Source organism: Acipenser ruthenus, chromosome 3 (assembly GCF_902713425.1).
Source record: "Acipenser ruthenus chromosome 3, fAciRut3.2 maternal haplotype, whole genome shotgun sequence".
In the NCBI taxonomy this organism is placed as follows: Eukaryota; Metazoa; Chordata; class Actinopteri; order Acipenseriformes; family Acipenseridae; genus Acipenser; species Acipenser ruthenus.
Genome location: NC_081191.1, coordinates 80,971,719 through 80,993,750, shown reverse-complemented (window position 1 = coordinate 80,993,750; position 22,032 = coordinate 80,971,719). Strand labels below are relative to the sequence as shown.

The 22,032-nt window shown below is 41.7% G+C and overlaps 1 protein-coding gene across 6 annotated transcripts in view; it reads left to right on the top strand.

The window, feature by feature from the left end:
* Positions 1 to 22,032, top strand: part of LOC117435361 (extracellular sulfatase Sulf-1-like) — an 80,227-nt gene that overhangs the window by 26,044 nt on the left and 32,151 nt on the right. For 4 of the 6 annotated variants that reach the window (XM_059017283.1, XM_059017282.1, XM_034058450.2 and 1 more), the window contains exons 2-3: positions 18,938 to 19,158; positions 21,599 to 21,838. In XM_059017283.1, coding sequence (XP_058873266.1) covers positions 18,987 to 19,158; positions 21,599 to 21,838 — 412 coding nt within the window. In that variant the 5' untranslated portion in view covers positions 18,938 to 18,986. Of the gene's footprint in view, positions 1 to 13,796; positions 13,929 to 18,438; positions 18,460 to 18,937; positions 19,159 to 21,598; positions 21,839 to 22,032 lie in introns of those variants that run through there. The other 2 variants (XM_059017284.1, XM_059017285.1) reach the window with 2 other exon arrangements.

Genomic DNA, 22,032 nt, shown 5'->3' with positions numbered 1-22,032 from the left:
AAATAAAAAAAGTACAAAATATATGTTACAATCAAACAGTCTTCAGGGACTATTTTTTCTCAGTGGAAGGATACATAATATATTTCTTATTTTTTTCCTTAAAAAAGCTAGTTTGTGTAATTATTAAAAAAAAAAAAAAAGTAGCCATTTTATAAGCGAAATAACCCACCCCAGGGTGTTCGGTAAGACAATTCTTACTGCACTTATTGGGTGGTTGAAGGCACGAGGCCACAGAATTGTCTTACCGCACACCCCGTCGTGGGTTATTTCTTACATCTAACCTGCTATTATCCTAATTATCGTACAACACTAGTCCCATACGTGATTATATTTGTTGGATTGTGGCTTCACTGGATCATTTAAAAGGAGATAGCTGAGTTTATACAAGATATGACATTCACTATTTGCAAGAAAAACGTAAGATTCAAATATATGTCTCCCATTTTACATTCCACCAGATTTGAAAGTAATTGCCTCCATATTTATTTGTATTCCAATTTGTATTATACCCAGAAATCTTTTTCTCATAATTGTGATGCATTACAGCAAAGGGATACTACTACTGTTGTTCACTCAACAGGATCTCTGGGCTTCTTCCTGAGGAGTGCATACTAAATAAATGTGACAACAGGACCAGTAGTTAGGTTTGCCATTTACTCTGTTTGTATCGAATTTGCTGTGTAAGTACATTTTTTCATGTTCAGATAGAGAAAATATGATATGAAAAATCACTGACCAACCGTTTATCTGAGTTCTGTTGTTAACAGTCTGCACAAGGAACGATTGACAATAGAAGTGGAAATCTTTTGAAGTAGAAATCTCTCTGAAGCAAGACCCCCCACCCCCCTCAACCCCTCAGTTCTGTAATCGGGCATCAACACCTTATACATACACTGAATTCAGTTTTTGATTAATGAGTCGTCAGAATGTGTGAGCTGTATTGGTATTCCATTCCTCCTTTTCAGACAGCTTCTTTTTACCCTGTTCCCAGCGAGAAAAGTCACACCTTTTGTCACCTTTCTGAGTCATTCTGACTTCCTTCAGGGAGCTCTTTCTAATTAGGGTTGGAGTGAGTCCAGGGTGTGTAAATCCACAACCTCAGCTATTGTAACGCATTAGTTCCACATGAGCAACCTAAATAATGTCAATGACTGTGACTTTTTAGGTTGGAAAACAATTATTTCTTACCATTTTGTACCTAGAAAATTTTACTACTTTAAACACCAAGTTTCCACTGGAAGCCATGCATCTGGAGAACATTGTTTTCTCAACCCACAGAAGTCAAATACCAGTCCTTACTAGGCCTCTGCACTCATAATACCTTTTTTTTCTAAACTGTATATATTATTTTGGTTTCTTGCAAACCCTGCTTCTGCAGTGCCTAAGCGTTAGTGCATTAAGGCCCTATGCGATCAGTTAAAATGATTATCCCTGTCATAGTGGTGCCTAAAATCTTAAACACTAGGCATGTCCCTGCATCATAAAAATAGATATATGCACTGTGCATATGTTTTTGTTATTACAGTAGTTGCCTTCAGAAGAACACATTTGTATAAATATAAAAAATCTATAGATATGTAACATCTCGTTAAAGGAACATTCTGTAAGATAAAGGCTTGCTTGAATTAACTGGTGCTGAACTGACCCCTGTCAATAAACAGTACATTCGCAACTGTTGATATTGGCAGAAATGGTAGGGAACCTGGGAACTCTGCTCAATCAATGTCTCCCCTTGGTAGCTTATGTTCTGAGAAATAAGCAAATTGTTCATTCTGATTTCTTGTCGAGCAGAGAAAAAAAAAAAATTAAGCAAAACCATTTTTGTCTTTTTTTATTATTTTTTAAATAATGTCCTTATCAAGGCATTTTTATGTTAAAGTATGTTACAGTATATTACAGTTAAATGTGTATGGGGTTGTGATAGTGTTTTACTTTAATTGAATACCAGTTCTTTGCTTTAGTGTTTTAGGCACTGAGCTCCACCTCATTAGTGCCATTGCTCAGTAGCAGGAAGGAAATAAGTACTTAAAAAAAATGAGCAACCTCTGAGAATCAGATAAAACCACGAGATTCAGGAATACCTCAAAAATAACCAGGATCAACACTAAAGATGTTTATTACCGTTCACATACCCTGGAGTTGAATTGCCCTTAAAAAGGTCAAGACACTTGATAGCTATAATTACAACATTTTACACAATACTGGCTGGCCCTGATTAGAATGAATTGGACGAATCAGCAATGTGTACAGCTGCTTTGATAACGCAGTAAACATGACATTAAAGTCTGGGGAAGTCTGATGACAGCTAGATAGTAAAGTACAATATTATTAACAACCTTGTGGGACGCTTGTGGTTTGAGGATTATGAGAAGCATTCTCATTAGGAGCCAGAATATAACTGAGATTTATTAAACTCCTTCTTCCTGTATCTGCCCTGATTTCCTCATAGCACTTTGAAAGATATTAACTGCTGTTAGGAAGTTTCATGCTGAGGATTGATTTCCAGTAATCTTTGCAACCTGGAAAGAGCAGGTTGTGAAGGAGATTCTTTGCGCATGTCACTACGAGTATCCAGGGAAGGCTGCAGATTGATTAAATGTAGCAATGATACAAACAATCCTGAATCATTTAAAATAATAGAACAAAATGAGGTAAAAGATTTAGGACATGGGCAATTTCAATTTGTATCTTAAAACTCTTGCCATGCAATAGTAGACTACACACCAGACTGCAAAATGACACGTTGAATGTTTTATTAATATTTACTCATGTTTCGTGTCGCAATTCAAATTTTCAATTAACCAGTGCTAATTAAAGATCGTATGTCTTAATCCCCTTTCTGTTACTTGCTTCTTTCGCTCGGTATGCCCGCAGTGATGATGTGGCCAGTTTAACACTCACTCAACTGAGACGTTCTTGATTATTACAGCATTCACAGCAGGCTTGTCTGGCAGCAAGCTTCCAGAAGGTAACTGGGCCAGGGTTTTAATTCATGACCATTCACACTGCAGGCGCGCACTCTAAACCTCTCAGCTACTGTAGCGCCCCAGCAGGGAATACGTGCTAGAATGTATAGAAGATCCCTCCTGAGTGAAACCCTGCTTATGTGTTTTAATCATTTCCCTCTTAACATTCTAAAACTCCCTTCAGCTTTCCCATTGGACCACCTTGTGACATGAAGAAAATATCTTTTGAAGTCTCTGGAGCGAGATAGATTTAATTATATATTTACATGCATTCTTAATTAAGGACTGCACTCTGCTTAGGTTAGAGACTACAAAGGTTTCCTTTCCTTGTACCTGGCTCCATTTCAATTTAAAGCACGGCCATTGTTCTGAAAATATAGAAAAGATGTGCAATCAACCAAGTTGTCTGGCATCTGCAGCAACCTGCTTATCTACTGTTCCATTTAACTTTACTGTTATACATTTAAACAGACCTATACTTTTTGTCTAATGCAATTTGTTTAAGATGTGCCAGATGGCCAACAAATGTGGTTTTATTGCATTTAATACACAACAAAGAACAACTCTATGGCTTTGATCACCATCACCAGGATGTAGCAGTTGTAGCCAATTTATGGAAAAGCCCTTTAGTAATAAGTTCTTTTGTGTGAGATAATTTAATAAGCTGCTAAACGATTTTTAAAGGAGCAAGGATCTCTTGTCCATGTACTGACCATAGCAGCTCAGGCAATTTGTTAATGCAGTTTCAAGATCCTGAATTTCACAGCCTATATTTTATAGATGAAAGACTAGCTGAGATGGAATACCTGGTTGATAACATCCAAAATATCTACTGCAAAGTGTTTCAGAGGTCAGGAACAGTAGTCAAAATTTTAAAATATTATTGTCCACAAATATTTTGAAACATATAAAGATGGTCTTTTAATAAATATTTATAGCTGCAGGTTCCAGACTTCTGAAATATTGGCTAAACAGAAAAAAAAAAAAACATATATAGTTTTATACTTGGATGAAGGCATATATGTGAGTTAATGCACCAAATGGCTGAGGGGCATAGATCATATTCTTGGGGATTAATACAAACCAACCAGAATAGATGTGTAAATATAGCTCTGCTTCAAGGTTGAAGGTCTTGCTGGTAAATGACAGAGTGCTTTTTTCTTGGTCACTACTACAGTTAGGTTTCCTATAATGTTGAAAGCTTAATTTACTGGTCTTACATTTTTACTTGTTTGGAGTGTCAGGTGGTAGAACGCTTTTCAGCAAAACATCTGGGCTGTTGAACCTCTTACGACATGTTCCAATTTACCAGAGGCTGTTTTACGTCAGTGTAAAATGCCAAGTGCGTTTTTTCTTTCTGATGTTACAAAGAAATTGTTATTTTACTTTCTATACAAGTTAAATAAAAAACACATTTAGTTTAATTAAAAAGATTACGACAGTATCTGAATTATGAAAAATAGGTCAGGTGTTTTTATATCGTCTAAACACAGATAGAAAAAGCTGCTCCGATTAAAACAAGTCATTAAACTGTGTGAAGGAAGGTGCCGTTGTAGCATGAGAAAGTGCATCCCATGAGATAGTGCACCCCTTCAGCTCCACAGGCTTTAACACGCATGTGCACCGCATGTGACGTGGAGGGGATGCACTTTTGCATTGCTATATCTATGAGAAAGTGCACCCCTTCTTACAGTATATTAATACAGGTTGTCTACGAGAAAGTACACACCGGATTATTTTGTATCTCCTTTATGAAACATACACTGTCAACTTGTGGAAAATGAAGTAAGCTCCTATATGTTTATACCCCAAATATAGGTTTAATGTCATTTTGAATATGTCCTTACTTCCTTTTTACTAGTGAAATACTATTTTCAAAGTTATATATGCTGTTAAGGTACCATTTTGTTTTTCTATAATGCCTTTCTTTGACAAACTTTGTCTTGTACCGTGGAATTAATGCTTCAAGAGTGATCTACACTAAATACTACTTCCAATGTTGCAGTGTTTAAACATTTCCAGGGCTATAAATGAGGTTTATGGTTTCATATTTTCTTTGTTTTGTGTATGCTCAGAAGACGTCTTAGCTCTTCATTTAAAGTTCAAGATTCGTAAACGTAACTAGCACGCTTCCTCCACTGTAGTGTAACTCTCAGGATGTTTACTGGCCTATCATTTTTAATTCTCTTGCTCCTGATTTTTATGTTTTTTCTTCAGAAATGCTGTTTTAATAGCCATGAGATAGTGCACCCCCTCAGAAAAGGTGTTTTGATTCAGTCCCACTGAAGGTCTGTGCTTAAAGCTTCCGGTGGAATATTACAGCATGCTTGATGGTACCATTTCTTGCATGTATTGCACTGCATCATCAAATCTCCTTGAAAGTAAGGTTGCCTGCAAAGAAAAGAAAAATGAATCCCCAAGAACCGATTAATGAACTTTTTTCCCCTCCCCTTCAAGCAAGCACCTATATGTTCCCTTATTTCTTGTGGTGGAATCTGCAGGAAGATGGGTTGCTGCCAAAGCACAGTGCAATCGCAAATGCTATCGCAAAAACACCAGAAATGTGGAAAGGATGTACAAAATCTTAATCCTGCTTTTATATGTCTATATCTATCTATCTATATCTATTTGTCTATCTGTCTGTCTATTTATCTATCTATACACAAGTACTATATATGACCACACACACACACACACACACAGAGAACTTACATTATAGCGACAGCTTATATATGTACTATATTACCAACAGTATTTTCACAGTTACAGGTTACATGTAACAAAACACGTGATTGACAGAAACCATTTTCACCAGCTGAAAGAAAATGTTGTACACTGAAGGCAGAAAGGGGTGCAGAGGCACACGTAACAAAAACATCGAACTTCCATATAAATTACAACCAAACACAAATTATTTATGAAACAGAAATTTGAACTTACAAACTCATAAAATTGTAATTGCATATAACGGCCTAACGTATCAAATAATTACAAACAATGAAGCAAACAGCACTCAAACTCGTTTTGTGATAAATGTAGAACGAGGGGAAATACCCATTAGTTTCCACCTCTTTCCGTTGATGAAGTGGGTGCATTATTTCATACTGTTGTTCAATGATGCGTTTGGTCACGTGACAGTACAGGGCCCCCATGGGGTGCACTTTCTCATGCTACACCGTTACCATGCCGTTCATATGATTGACATTTTTAAGATATTTTCTCAAAAGCCCAAGTAAAAATGTAGCTTGGTATAACAAAACACAATTTATAAAAATAAAATTTAAAAAATACATTACATTGTTGATCAGTTTATTTATTTGCAGTCCCCAATGTTACAGATATTATAAGAAAATGAAGTCTGCTTTGTTCCTATATGATCTTATGTTAGTACGTTTGTTGGAAATGCTTTATTATTGAATTAAAAGCCAGCTACTGTAGTATATTGCACAGAATGCTAAATATGCCATAAGGCTTTAATAACCCTCCTGTTCATTGTTCTTGTGTGCCGAAGACTGCATGGAAATTAAATCGTCAGAGAGAGAAGGGATTTAGACTGCTTTGAAATATGCATTGTATGAAATGGTCTCTGGTGACCAGCCTATGAATGCTGATTTAATTTTGGGCCATGTCATCTGGTTTAATTATGCCAGTCTCCTTTGTATGACTGTACTTCTTGTGTGCTGAAACAGAGTCTAAAAATACATTTAAAAAAATGGAATTGAGTGGTGAGGAATTGAATATCGAAGGTTGTGACTTGTGAGTCATTTTCTTTTTTCTTTTTCTTTGTTCTTCAGAGAGTTGACAGTTCAATACCATTTTACACAGAAAATAGTACTGTAATATGAAGGAGGTTTTGTGAGATCCTGTAAGTTGCTGTACAACTGATTCACATTCTGCAAACTTTGTGCATTTGAGATAAAATCTTTAAAGGCTACAGCATAACTTTGTAAAACACCTAGTAAGCCTACTTGTGTTACGGAAATATAATTAACTTCCATTTTTCCTTATTGTGGCAAAGCGCCCCGCCCCTGTGTGCACGTGTGTTATGTGTTGTATGTTGCGTGTGTAAATGTTGGTGTATAGATTGGTACACGGGATATAAACGGGTCTGTGTTTCACGTGTATTCAAAGTGTAGATTTGTATTTAGGCACGAGGAGAGCACAAATCACTTCACGTGCTGGTTAAATGTAATATGTGAGCACGGGGTTGCACAGAATTAATTCACGTGCTGGGATTCAAGTGAATAATTAATTAGTAATTGAATCCCAGCACAACAGTATGTATAGAGACACGTAGCACTCAGTCGTGGTTAGGTGTTCGGGAGTGGAGAACGGGTGTGGAGAAGGAGAGTTAAAATAAGAGAAAAGATCGTAAATATAATAGTTGTTTGTACTCACCGTGTTTGTTTGTCTCCGTGCACCGTTTGTTAAGTGTTTAGTCCGTTTTGTTTATATGTTTCTTTTGGCTACCAGTGCCGTGTCCTGTTTTTGTCTGTTCAAACCTTTTATTTTCTGTCTGTTTATTAAATGCTGAGCGCGATCACGCGACCAGCTTATACCAAACCACATCTCTCTGTCGTTTGTGTTCCTGTTTCTGGTCTGACGCCACCCACTCCGGCCGTCTTTGTGACACGTGGTGTCATCGTGGGATAATAGCGCCTCCAAGCGTCAGACCAGGAGAGGGGGTTTTGTGAAAAAAAAAAAAAAAAAAAAATAGTAAAGCGAGGATGGGAAGAAAGAGCTGCAGGAAGCAGCAGAAGCAGCAGCAGCAACAACAACAGCTGCAGCCCTCATCCTGCATGCCGGGCTGGGAGGAGGACAGCCACAACGGGGCAGTAGCCACCCCTCTACCCCCACTGCCACCGGGTTCCCCACCGTCCCAGGAAATATGGGACTGGCTGGTGCACCCCGAGGGGAACTTCGCCAGTGACCTCCCCATGGTTATTCACGCACTGCAGATGCGAGATGGGAAACGATGGGAGGACTGGGAGCAACAGCACAACCCGGCATCCGTTCGTGACCTCACCATTGTGGTGCTGGGTTACCTAGCTGCAGACATGGGAGGGATGCCTTCCAGTGAGCAAGAGGGACAGGAGCAGTCGCTGCCCTCTCCAGTACCTGAGTGGGAGGAGCCTGAGCGTCCACAGCCCGAGTGGGAGGAGCCTGAGCGTCCACAGCCCGAGTGGGAGGAGCCTGAGCGTCCACAGCCCGAGTGGGAGGAGCCTGAGCGTCCACAGCCCGAGTGGGAGGAGCCTGAGCGTCCACAGCCCGAGTGGGAGGAGCCTGAGCGTCCACAGCCCGAGTGGGAGGAGCCTGAGCGTCCTACACCTGAGTGGGAGGAACCCGAACGTCCTACGCCTGAGTGGGGGGAACCCGAGTGTCCACAGCCCAAAAGGGAGGAGTCGGGGCGTCCACAGCCCAAAAGGGAGGAGGTCGAGGATGATGGCTGGGAGGTTTTTTTAAAGAACCTCGCAGCAGAGTTATGCCCTGGCTGTGGGGCTTATGGGCACACGTTAGCCATATGCCCCACCCAGTATGAAGACGAGGAACCAGCGCCCAGACGGGGGGACCGCGAGCGTCCAGCGCCCAGACGGGGGGACCGCGAGCGTCCAGCGCCCAGACGGGGGGACCGCGGGAATCCGAAGCCTGAGAGGCAGCTGTTCCCACCTTCACCAGCAGAGCAAGAATGCCTGCTGGTTTCCCCATCACAACCAGCAGAGGTAGAATGCCTGCTGGTTTCCCCAGCACAACCAGCAGAGGAAGAATGCCTGCTGGTTTCCCCTTCAGAAGCAGAGCCGCACCAGTCCGCTGCAAGAGAGGCAGAGCAGCACCAGTCCCCTGAAAAAGGGGGAGACTACACGCTGCTCCCACCTCCATCGGCAGGAGACTACACGCTGCTCCCACCTTCACCGGCAGGAGCAGAGGAGCAGGAGCTGCCTCTGCCACTTCCAGGAGCAGAGGAGCAGGAGCTGCCTCTGCCACTTCCAGGAGCAGAGGAGCGGCCTCTGCCTCTGCCACTGCCAGAAGCAGAACAGCAGGAGCTGTCTCTGCTTCCCATACCTCCACCACGGGGAGTACGGTGGCCGGAGCCCCAGAAAGGGGAGCTGTCGGCCACGAAGAAGGGGGAGGAGGTCTGGAGACCACCAACCCCAGCAGCAGTTTCGCTGCCGGAGATCGTGGGGGAGGTCCGGAGACCTGCTCCCACTGCAGCAGTTTCGCTGCCGGAGATCGTGGGGGAGGTCAGGAGACCTGCTCCCACTGCAGCAGTTTCACTGCCGGAGATCGTGGGGGAGGTCCGGAGACCTGCTCCCACTGCAGCAGTTTCGCTGCCGGAGATCGTGGGGGAGGTCCGGAGACCTGCTCCCACTGCAGCTTCTTCGCTGCCGGCAGCACTGTGGTCGGAGCCCCACCAAAGGGAGCTACCGGCTACAAAGAAGGGGGACGAGGTCTGGAGACCACTTTCCCCAGCAGCAGTTTCGCTGCAGGAGTTCTTGTGGCCGGAGCCCCACAGGAGGGAGCTGCCGGCTACGAAGAAGGGGGAGGTCGGGGGACCACCTGCCCCCGCAACTTTTTCGCTGCAGGACGGGACCAACAGGCTGTCAGCCGTGCCACTACCGGCAGGGGTGCTGACAGCATGGCCAGCCATGGGCCCACTGAAGCCTCCCTTCCCAGCCCGAGACTTTGTCCTGGACTGCTGGATTTTTAAGGGGGGAGGTGGCCGTTGAGGCCATGTGTGCTGCGCACAAGGGGGGGTATATGTGGCAAAGCGCCCCGCCCCTGTGTGCACGTGTGTTATGTGTTGTATGTTGCGTGTGTAAATGTTGGTGTATAGATTGGTACACGGGATATAAACGGGTCTGTGTTTCACGTGTATTCAAAGTGTAGATTTGTATTTAGGCACGAGGAAAGCACAAATCACTTCACGTGCTGGTTAAATGTAATATGTGAGCACGGGGTTGCACAGAATTAATTCACGTGCTGGGATTCAAGTGAATAATTAATTAGTAATTGAATCCCAGCACAACAGTATGTATAGAGACACGTAGCACTCAGTCGTGGTTAGGTGTTCGGGAGTGGAGAACGGGTGTGGAGAAGGAGAGTTAAAATAAGAGAAAAGATCGTAAATATAATAGTTGTTTGTACTCACCGTGTTTGTTTGTCTCCGTGCACCGTTTGTTAAGTGTTTAGTCCGTTTTGTTTATATGTTTCTTTTGGCTACCAGTGCCGTGTCCTGTTTTTGTCTGTTCAAACCTTTTATTTTCTGTCTGTTTATTAAATGCTGAGCGCGATCACGCGACCAGCTTATACCAAACCACATCTCTCTGTCGTTTGTGTTCCTGTTTCTGGTCTGACGCCACCCACTCCGGCCGTCTTTGTGACACGTGGTGTCATCGTGGGATAATAGCGCCTCCAAGCGTCAGACCAGGAGAGGGGGTTTTGTGAAAAAAAAAAAAAAAAAAAAATAGTAAAGCGAGGATGGGAAGAAAGAGCTGCAGGAAGCAGCAGAAGCAGCAGCAGCAACAACAACAGCTGCAGCCCTCATCCTGCATGCCGGGCTGGGAGGAGGACAGCCACAACGGGGCAGTAGCCACCCCTCTACCCCCACTGCCACCGGGTTCCCCACCGTCCCGGGAAATATGGGACTGGCTGGTGCACCCCGAGGGGAACTTCGCCAGTGACCTCCCCATGGTTATTCACGCACTGCAGATGCGAGATGGGAAACGATGGGAGGACTGGGAGCAACAGCACAACCCGGCATCCGTTCGTGACCTCACCATTGTGGTGCTGGGTTACCTAGCTGCAGACATGGGAGGGATGCCTTCCAGTGAGCAAGAGGGACAGGAGCAGTCGCTGCCCTCTCCAGTACCTGAGTGGGAGGAGCCTGAGCGTCCACAGCCCGAGTGGGAGGAGCCTGAGCGTCCACAGCCCGAGTGGGAGGAGCCTGAGCGTCCACAGCCCGAGTGGGAGGAGCCTGAGCGTCCACAGCCCGAGTGGGAGGAGCCTGAGCGTCCACAGCCCGAGTGGGAGGAGCCTGAGCGTCCACAGCCCGAGTGGGAGGAGCCTGAGCGTCCTACGCCTGAGTGGGAGGAACCCGAACGTCCTACGCCTGAGTGGGGGGAACCCGAGTGTCCACAGCCCAAAAGGGAGGAGTCGGGGCGTCCACAGCCCAAAAGGGAGGAGGTCGAGGATGATGGCTGGGAGGTTTTTTTAAAGAACCTCGCAGCAGAGTTATGCCCTGGCTGTGGGGCTTATGGGCACACGTTAGCCATATGCCCCACCCAGTATGAAGACGAGGAACCAGCGCCCAGACGGGGGGACCGCGAGCGTCCAGCGCCCAGACGGGGGGACCGCGAGCGTCCAGCGCCCAGACGGGGGGACCGCGGGAATCCGAAGCCTGAGAGGCAGCTGTTCCCACCTTCACCAGCAGAGCAAGAATGCCTGCTGGTTTCCCCATCACAACCAGCAGAGGTAGAATGCCTGCTGGTTTCCCCAGCACAACCAGCAGAGGAAGAATGCCTGCTGGTTTCCCCTTCAGAAGCAGAGCCGCACCAGTCCGCTGCAAGAGAGGCAGAGCAGCACCAGTCCCCTGAAAAAGGGGGAGACTACACGCTGCTCCCACCTCCATCGGCAGGAGACTACACGCTGCTCCCACCTTCACCGGCAGGAGCAGAGGAGCAGGAGCTGCCTCTGCCACTTCCAGGAGCAGAGGAGCAGGAGCTGCCTCTGCCACTTCCAGGAGCAGAGGAGCGGCCTCTGCCTCTGCCACTGCCAGAAGCAGAACAGCAGGAGCTGTCTCTGCTTCCCATACCTCCACCACGGGGAGTACGGTGGCCGGAGCCCCAGAAAGGGGAGCTGTCGGCCACGAAGAAGGGGGAGGAGGTCTGGAGACCACCAACCCCAGCAGCAGTTTCGCTGCCGGAGATCGTGGGGGAGGTCCGGAGACCTGCTCCCACTGCAGCAGTTTCGCTGCCGGAGATCGTGGGGGAGGTCAGGAGACCTGCTCCCACTGCAGCAGTTTCACTGCCGGAGATCGTGGGGGAGGTCCGGAGACCTGCTCCCACTGCAGCAGTTTCGCTGCCGGAGATCGTGGGGGAGGTCCGGAGACCTGCTCCCACTGCAGCTTCTTCGCTGCCGGCAGCACTGTGGTCGGAGCCCCACCAAAGGGAGCTACCGGCTACAAAGAAGGGGGACGAGGTCTGGAGACCACTTTCCCCAGCAGCAGTTTCGCTGCAGGAGTTCTTGTGGCCGGAGCCCCACAGGAGGGAGCTGCCGGCTACGAAGAAGGGGGAGGTCGGGGGACCACCTGCCCCCGCAACTTTTTCGCTGCAGGACGGGACCAACAGGCTGTCAGCCGTGCCACTACCGGCAGGGGTGCTGACAGCATGGCCAGCCATGGGCCCACTGAAGCCTCCCTTCCCAGCCCGAGACTTTGTCCTGGACTGCTGGATTTTTAAGGGGGGAGGTGGCCGTTGAGGCCATGTGTGCTGCGCACAAGGGGGGGTATATGTGGCAAAGCGCCCCGCCCCTGTGTGCACGTGTGTTATGTGTTGTATGTTGCGTGTGTAAATGTTGGTGTATAGATTGGTACACGGGATATAAACGGGTCTGTGTTTCACGTGTATTCAAAGTGTAGATTTGTATTTAGGCACGAGGAAAGCACAAATCACTTCACGTGCTGGTTAAATGTAATATGTGAGCACGGGGTTGCACAGAATTAATTCACGTGCTGGGATTCAAGTGAATAATTAATTAGTAATTGAATCCCAGCACAACAGTATGTATAGAGACACGTAGCACTCAGTCGTGGTTAGGTGTTCGGGAGTGGAGAACGGGTGTGGAGAAGGAGAGTTAAAATAAGAGAAAAGATCGTAAATATAATAGTTGTTTGTACTCACCGTGTTTGTTTGTCTCCGTGCACCGTTTGTTAAGTGTTTAGTCCGTTTTGTTTATATGTTTCTTTTGGCTACCAGTGCCGTGTCCTGTTTTTGTCTGTTCAAACCTTTTATTTTCTGTCTGTTTATTAAATGCTGAGCGCGATCACGCGACCAGCTTATACCAAACCACATCTCTCTGTCGTTTGTGTTCCTGTTTCTGGTCTGACGCCACCCACTCCGGCCGTCTTTGTGACACTTATGCATTCTGTTTTTTCTTTTATCTTTAAGTTATTGCAGGTTTTTACCTGACTATCTGAACTGACAAGAAAAGAACATTTCAATTACTGCAATGATCTAGACTAAATATTAAATAAAGATTGCAAAACGGTAATCAATTAATATGCGTTTGTTTTCTTCATTTATTTTTGTATATTTACATAAAATCTATAGCAGTAAATGATCGAAGTGAAATTCGATTGAATGGAAAAAAAAAAACATGAAAACTGATGACTACTACCAACTACAATAAATCAAACTTTATAATTGCACCTGTCTACTATGTGAAGAGCTCATCTCTGTTTGCTGCGCATGCACCATCTCTGTACTGCGTTCGTAAATGTTAATGTTATTATCATTATCATGTATGTGTTTTTCGTCAAGACACTGGGCAAGCAGTGACGAATCATAGCGTATCGATGCATCGCCATACTTTACGATACAATACATGTGTATCGTGATACAAGCTTGAAATGAATAGCGTACAACGGACAAAAACGTGAAATGACTTAATAATAAAAAGTTAAACGAAATTTAGAGAAAAAACGAAATTTAGATAATAATAATAATAATAATAATAATAATAATAATAATAATAACATTAATGGTTTTTTTTTCTGTATTCCATTGCGCAAGCAGGGAATACTGACACTACTAAAGGCTTCAGAACAGGCTGCAGAAACGCTGCCTGGCCAATGGGAATTAAGATGGCGGTGATCCTGGCCAATGGGAGAGTAAAGGAGGCGGAGACAGTCTGCCTTGTTTGGTATAGACGGAGGGGAATCAGGAAGCGAGCAGTGCCTGTGCAAAGGTGGTGCTTTGACTGTAATTTTACTAAAGTTACTAGTTTTTGTATTCAAATGCTATATATTTCTTTGTCTCCTTTTGTGAGAGCATTTTATTTCATATAAATAGATAGCTATATATTTTGTGAGAGCATTTTATTTCATATAAATAGATAGCTATATGCCTTTTTCGTTTTACCAGTTTTAATGTATTGCTCTCCATTTAATCATAATCCGGTGTAAATGATTCTTTAATATGTATATAGTCTTATAATAATCTATTGAGTTAAAGTTATGTATGATGCAAGCAAAATCGCTGATGTACTTTTTAAAAATATTGAAATTGTTATTGATTAGACATCAGAATTTAATGCTGAAAAACTTAATATTTAGTTTTTTCTAAAGAAACACATGGACAAACGTTGTACAAACACATTGCTTAGTATTTTTTCCTTTCTCAGAAATGTGGTACGAAGATGTGGTTAATTCAGCTAAAATGGATATCCCAGGAACTCTAGTTGACATACTTGTCTTTAAATTCAAACTAGTGGTTTACTACTTTGTGGGAAATACATGTAATTTATTTTGAACTGAATCTGTGTCTATAGAATTGAAATTTTAATTATTTTCAAGTCTGTCAAGTAGAGATGAGTTTTTCATTAGTATCGCAATACGTATCCTACCGTGACTTGTGTATCGTGATACCCATCGTATCGTCTCACCCCCCAAAATATATATATATATATATATATATATATATATATATATATATATATATAATATGTGCTTTTGAGCAAAAACTTATGTATGTATCAACGTATAAACAAATTATTGTACACCAGATTGTTTTTTTTTTATTTTATTTTTTTTACATCATCACAAAACGATATACATCACTCTGGTTATAAACGGTACTGACATCTACTGTCAGCTCTACAATGATAATATTTATGATTAATGGATTCTACCACCATGCATGAGCTTAGAGTTATAAATAACAATTGATACAGCATATGCATATATGCATGCAGCTTAATTCAAATACATCGTATTTTCATTGTACCTTATTTGTACAGTACCGTATTGCGTTCCTTACTATAAAACTGGTATCTAACGTGTAGGTTAGTGATTATATAATCGTGCACAGCAAATACTCCGGTACTTTTTTCTATAGGCAGATCCTTGACGTGCGGAAATCAAATATTTTTTTTGCGCCTTCAAGCAATGTTGCCAATTTAGCAAATCTCTCGCCAAATCGAGTGAGTTTAAGGGCTGACTTGGCGAGATTTGTTGTCAAAAGCAAGTAACTACAAATCTAGCAATTTCCAGGACAGTCATCGGAGAATTTCAGAGATATAAAATCGGTAAAATGTTTCGATTATCCTTTATTAGCAACGTCCTTTTATAAGAATAATTGTCAGAGTAATTAAATGAAATCCAATAATGCCCCGCCCCATTTTTACACAAGGAACTTCAATGCATCCTTTGCTTAGCAACGGGCTCAACAACCATGAGCCTGTTTCTCAGGGGAGACTAGATTCGCGTGACACCACACTGCCGTGATCACCGCCCAGTGTTCCCATACTTTCAGATATAGGACTACACCACTGCGCATGATATGGTTCCGTAACGTCAGCAATAAGTTCTGCAGAACAAGAAACAGTGATCTATGATGTTGAACATTTTATGACTAAAGATATTTGCAGTATAAAATGTAATTATCTACCGTTTTTGCCGCCCCTTCAATTTGCCACCCTAGGTGGTCTCCTGTGCTGCCAATGTGGTTATGTCCGCCCTGGGCAAGATTAAGCAAACTTCACATGTTTTTTTTTATGTTTAAACATTGATAAAATCAGTTAAAAGCTGCTCAATCTGACACCGCTCCATTGACTCACAATAGAAAAACTTCTCCCGAGCTCTCTATCCCACAACCCTTTGCATGCAGCGTAACGGAAGTCCCCATAGAGAATCAGTAGAGTTGAGTATCTTGATGTAAGTGTATCAATATGAACCAGTTTGAACGTGGACAGGTATCTCGCATCAGTATCGGTCTTGTACTGGTGTTGAAAAGTGAGTTAGGGCAGAAAGTGGTATTGTATCGGTATATTATAAACCGCAGGGTAGCAGTGTGGAGTAGTGTATAAATGGGTAATTGTATGTAAAAATAATGTGATATCTTGTAACAATTGTAAGTCGCCCTGGATAAGGGCATCTGCTAAGAAATAAATAATAATAATAATAATAATAATAATAATAATAATAATAATAAACCAAAACAATTTTTACCAGCATTGTACCGAAGTGTGAACAGGGTATAGTTTTCTAGGAAGTACTTGTTTAAATCCATCTGACTGTTTTATTTAATTAACTTGGATTCATTTGTTCAGAACTTACTGTATGTTTGTTTTTAAAATATTGTTTTATTACATCTTTTGAAAATATGTTTTCACCGAATCCCATTTATATGATGCAGGTGAATCCAAGTGACGCTGCTGCCCATTGCATGTGTGTTTAGAAAGTAATAATGAAAAGTACAGCATATCAAAATGTGCGTAGTAGCATCTGGTCATTGTATTTTTATTACTGGGGGGTTAATATTGTGGTGTAAGTGTTAAAAGATGGTCAAATTGTTTTTGTTTTTGTACGTAGATACACTGTCATGTTGGGATGATTTCCATCACTAACATTTAATACTAAAGATTAAAGACTAAACCTGTTTAATAGGAAAATTACACATTTTTGTGCTTCGCTTTATTTCAATGTTGTATTCTATAGTGGCATTTTTTCTTAGTGTGTTAGTGTTACCTGGCTCTTTCCAAGTCCTTTTTTTATTTATCCAAGGCGACTTACAGACTAGGGTGTGTGAACTATGCATCAGCTGCAGAGTCACTTACAATTACATCTCACCCAAAAGACGGAGCACAAGGAAGTTAAGTGACTTGCTCAGGGTCACACAATGAGTCAGTGGTTGAGGTGGGATTTGAACCAGGGACTTTCTGGTTACAAGCCCGTTTCTTTAACCACTGGACCACACAGCCTCCTATGGTGTGTAGATAAGTGGAAAAAAATCCTCATTTAAATGCATGAAACTGAGGCACACAAAATGTGAAAAAAGTTCAAGGGGGTGTAGACTTTCTATAGGCACTGTGTATATATATATATATATATATATATATATATATATATATATATATATATAAGATGTATTCATTTTTTATGAGATTGGCTTTGATGGACAACACAGCGTTACAGGAATTGCTTGTGTGGGGGTCCAGACTCAGCTGAGTACGGTATGTCTGGAACCTGCCATTGATTTTGTACTGCAGGGGTTTAGTCAAACAGTGCCAGTGTTTGCTTAGTGCAGTCAGGTTGACTGAACAGGCTGGGCCGGCGTTGTTTGTTTAAAAAGTTTTTAGTCCACAAGAACTTAAAAATGTTCAAACAGGAGAAATTCTGAAACCTGACAACGGAACGGAACTGTAATTGCTGCTGATTTCCATAGCTTATTTCTGTATTTGATTTTTTTTTTTTTTTTTTTTTTTTTAATAAAATCCAGCAGCATACTGTAACAAGAGTTATTGCTTGAGTCAGTTTTGAGTGCTCTTCCTTGTGTTAAGGACACCTGCATCAGTAGGATGTCTATCAAGGTTAGACTGACTATTAGGTCAGTATGAATACAGCAGTGAGCTGCATAATGAAGAGGCTGCTTTGTCCTGCAAAGTTTGTTGTGTGAATCAGATCTTGGCATTACTGGGTATATGCAGTAATCTGGCGAGACGTACAGTGTTCTTTCAGCTAAGTATCATTTCTTTAACATATGCATTCCAGTTGCTGATTTTTTTCTCCCGATGATGACCTTTGTATATTCCAATTAGTCATGCTCGCTCATCTGGTACTCAGTATCGAATGGTTATACAGAAGAAAAAGCCTCAGGTGTGGGAGGCCAGTCTTTTTGATGAATCTTATTAAATTATAACTGGTAGGATGCAATCCCCATGCTCGTTTACCATAATAAGTGATGTAAGGATAATGACAATACAGCCTTTACTTTGTTTGAAATATTTTATTGTAAGTGGATATCACCATATGCATTTAATTCTAATTAAGAGGCAAGTTATATAGCTAGCTATGTGTTTTTTTTGTATGCCTGTGGTTGGAATATTGCTGAAAAGGTCAAGGAATGCAGGTTAAGTTAAAGTTTCATGACAAATCCATCATTAGCAATTACAGGGTTGAATTTATGCAGCATAAATAATACCCCCCACCTGCTAGACCTTGTGATGTTTCTACCAGGATTCATGGCCATAAGGCAGTTTGACTGACAGTCTCATAGAGGGTTCTGATAGGCTTTCTGTGGAGTCTGGGGAGAGCAGAGCTTTTGGGAGTAAGTTAGACTGCTAGGGGTTCTCTGCATTACACTGGCTGATATTTACTGGGCTGTTGATAGACAAGGCACAGTAAAGAGCTTTCACTAATCTTTCAGAGTTTGTCACGTTACAGTGAGCTCTGAGGAAGCTGGGGTATTTGAGGGAGAGACTATCTGATGTATCCCAGTTGGTGAGTGACTGACCCGCAGGACTCCATGTCTTAATGTCTCCTGAAAATATTTGTGGTTTTTTAAGGTGTTGATGGCATTGTGTGACAGCTGTCTGTTTTTTAAGTTGAAACTTGTTGAAAATATAAGATACAGTTTTTAAATGAGATCTGTGTGAAGGCAAAGTTTCAATAGTAATTAATAATTTAAAGCAATATCTGATAAAAAAATATATTTTGATTGGACTTGTAGCATGCTTTAGACAGCAGATGTAACTGATTTTATGAAAGTGTTTAATAGGTTTCCGCAGAAGCCTGCGTTTTGGTCCACTTGTATTGAAAATAAGGGAGCCACTGTTACTGTATACATTTACCTCAGCATCGTAACTGTAGCCACAAAATTAAAATGTAAATGGTTTTGTTATAGTTATATCTATTGGCTTCTTTGTTACATCAAAATTTGATATCTTTTTTGCTCTGTTTTTTTTCTTTCTTTCTCCAGACTACTGAATACATCCGAGGGATAGTTGGGTGGCATCAGACCTGTCACAATGAAGTATTTCTGTTTCGCCTTGTTTCTGGTTCTGTTCATTATTAAACTGCAAAGATGTGACGGATTAACGACAAGAGGACAGGGGCTGAAAGGGCGCGTGCAGCGGGACAGGCGCAACATCAGACCCAACATTATCCTGATCCTCACTGACGATCAGGATGTTGAGCTTGGTAAGGAAACTTGTCACTTCCTTTTTTTTCCTTTTTAAGTCAGACTGACAAGCGTTTTGGCTAACTCCTCCATCAGAGTACATTCTTTTGTAGCAGTAGAAGTGCTGATAGTCATTTTGTTTACTTGGAGAACTACCTTAAATCTGCTTAGCAGGACCAGACCTGAACAGATTTTTCTTTTTTTTTTTTTTTAACATGAGTTGGTTTCTTACTACACGTATGGTGTAGCTATGGAGGAGAAAGAAATCAACATTTGGGGGATTGTATACTATTTTAAATAGTTACAATATATACTGCATATATATATATATATAACAGTGGAGCAAAGTAAAAACACTTTGACACAAATATACAAAAGACATATTTGCAGGTAAGCCCCAGTTTTACACAGTTGTTTTTCAATGTTTTTTATTTATTTCTTAGCAGACGCCCTTATCCAGGACGACTTACAATTATTACAAGATATCACATTATACATTATTTCACACTATACAGATATCACATTATTTTACATACAATTACCCATTTATACAGTTGGGTTTTTACTGGAGCAATCTAGGTAAAGTACCTTGCTCAAGGGTACAACAGCAGTGTTCCCCACTGGGGATTGAACCCACAACCCTCCGGTCAAGAGTCCAGAGCCCTAACCACTACTCCACACTGCTGCCCAATGTTGCCACATGTGTTCATTTCTGAAAATGTAGTTCGCATTGCCGGCATTTCCTTTGAAAGCTTACCATCTCTGCCTGCAACCAAATAAATAAGTGTGACTTCAGATTTGTTTATTCAGATTTGTTGTAAAAATATTACAGCCTTGACACCTAATTGCAGAAACGTGTGCATGTCAGCTGTTTATATAAATATGTAAGGGGTTATATGATCATTTCAATATATTATTCTCGTGAGAATGTGCAGAATGACAGTCGGCACTTTACATATCTTTTATCCTTCTTGAATGAACACAAGCTGGTATTGTAGAAGCATTACAGACTGTTGCCGTGTCAGGCTTCGTTCATGTTTCAGCCCCACCAGGGTTTTGGGGAATAACATAATAACATAGAAGATCAAGCTTAAAGTATCAATTACTGCGAGTTGTACAGTGCATTACGAAAGATTAAATCAAATTTACTGTAAATAGACATCTTTCTTTAACAGCATTGAGCTTATTTTTTAGGGGGAATGAAATGCATTTATTTATTTTGTTGAAGTTTGGGCTGTTTTATGTTATTTTAAACAACAAATGTTTACAGATATTGCCTTTTCGTTTTGTACAATAGATGTTTAATCAAATTGATCATACGCCATTCAATACCATAACACTTCATTTGGGGTTATATTTTACATTTTGTTATTGAATGTACTGTATAATGTTTGTGCAAACTGTCATTTAAATTAGTAGTACAGTGCATTATGAAAAAAGTCAAAAACTAAGAGAACTAAGTGAATTGTACTGCCAGTATATTGCTGTTTTATTTGGGAAGATGTTGGAAATTAGTCACCTTGGGGTGTACCATTGTAAGGATTAAATGTTATCTAACTTATTTTTACAGTACAATAAAAAATAAGTGCCTATAAATAAATGGAACATTCTACAGTGCATGTGATTTATGGGCTCGTTTCTTTGTTTTCTATCGTAACCTCCATTGTTTTCCCTCGAATGAGTGTGTCAAATGTATTGGCTAATGTAAAACCACAGAATTGTGCTGGAATTTGCTAGGCATAGCTGGGGTTAAGTCATTTTCTAGAATGGGCCACTGTATTTGGTTTATTATTTATAATAGGGATTTTGCTGGCAAAGTATGAAATGCTTTGTCGGGTTATGCTCTGTAAGAAATATCCATAATGAAAGGTCTACAGTGATCTTCAAAGGGCCATTTGCCTTTGAAAAACGCTAAAGACCTAATAATGGTGTAACCTTCATTATGAGATTAGCACAGATTTTCCCATATTTGATGGGAGCTTTCTCATTGTAAAATAGCTTTGGGGTTGGCTATTGGCACACAAAAATATGTTTTATGAAGTAAATTACCTGTTGTCTGCAAACTCACAAATATTTTCTTGTCCTGGAATACTTTAATATCATAAAACAGCCCAGAGTGCACTGTAGAGCCCTAAAGACCTTAAGCTTTCATAGGGTTGAATGTATATGAATTACTATTATCATAACAGACTCACATCTTGTTTCTTACTACAGCCTTTTAAAGTTTAAGGCTTCTATGCATGTTTCTCTAAAGCCAACAGTTGGCTGCATCTGAGATTCGAAATGTGTGCCCTTACAACAACAATCTAAGAGATCCAGGAAAGATCCTATGAGATTGCTTATTCCCATTTCTCAGGCCACAACGCCATATAGAAAACAAATCGCAGCTTATTAAGTTCTTGCACAAACGTCTAAACAGTGTTTTGCAACATGGATCTATAAAATCTACTTTTCATTTAGGCTCTATGCAGGTGATGAACAAAACTCGGAAAATAATGGAGCAGGGAGGTGCTTCCTTCACAAACGCCTTTGTAAGCACACCAATGTGTTGTCCTTCACGGTCCTCCATGCTGACAGGGAAGTACGTCCACAATCACAACACGTACACCAACAACGAGAACTGCTCTTCTCCTTCGTGGCAGGCTCAGCACGAGCCCCGGTCGTTCGCTGTGTACCTCAACAACACAGGCTACAGAACAGGTGAGCATTGATAACACCTTGCTGGGTTCTGATGAGGATCATTTTTTTAACCGCTTGTCATTTTTGAAGAATTTGTAATTTACACATGGGGGAATTATTCCCTCTACTAAGGCGTGTATGTCTTGTCATTTTTGCTATTGCATGGTAATACAGTTCACAGCCTACCGCTGTAAAGCGCTTTGTGGTGGTGGTCC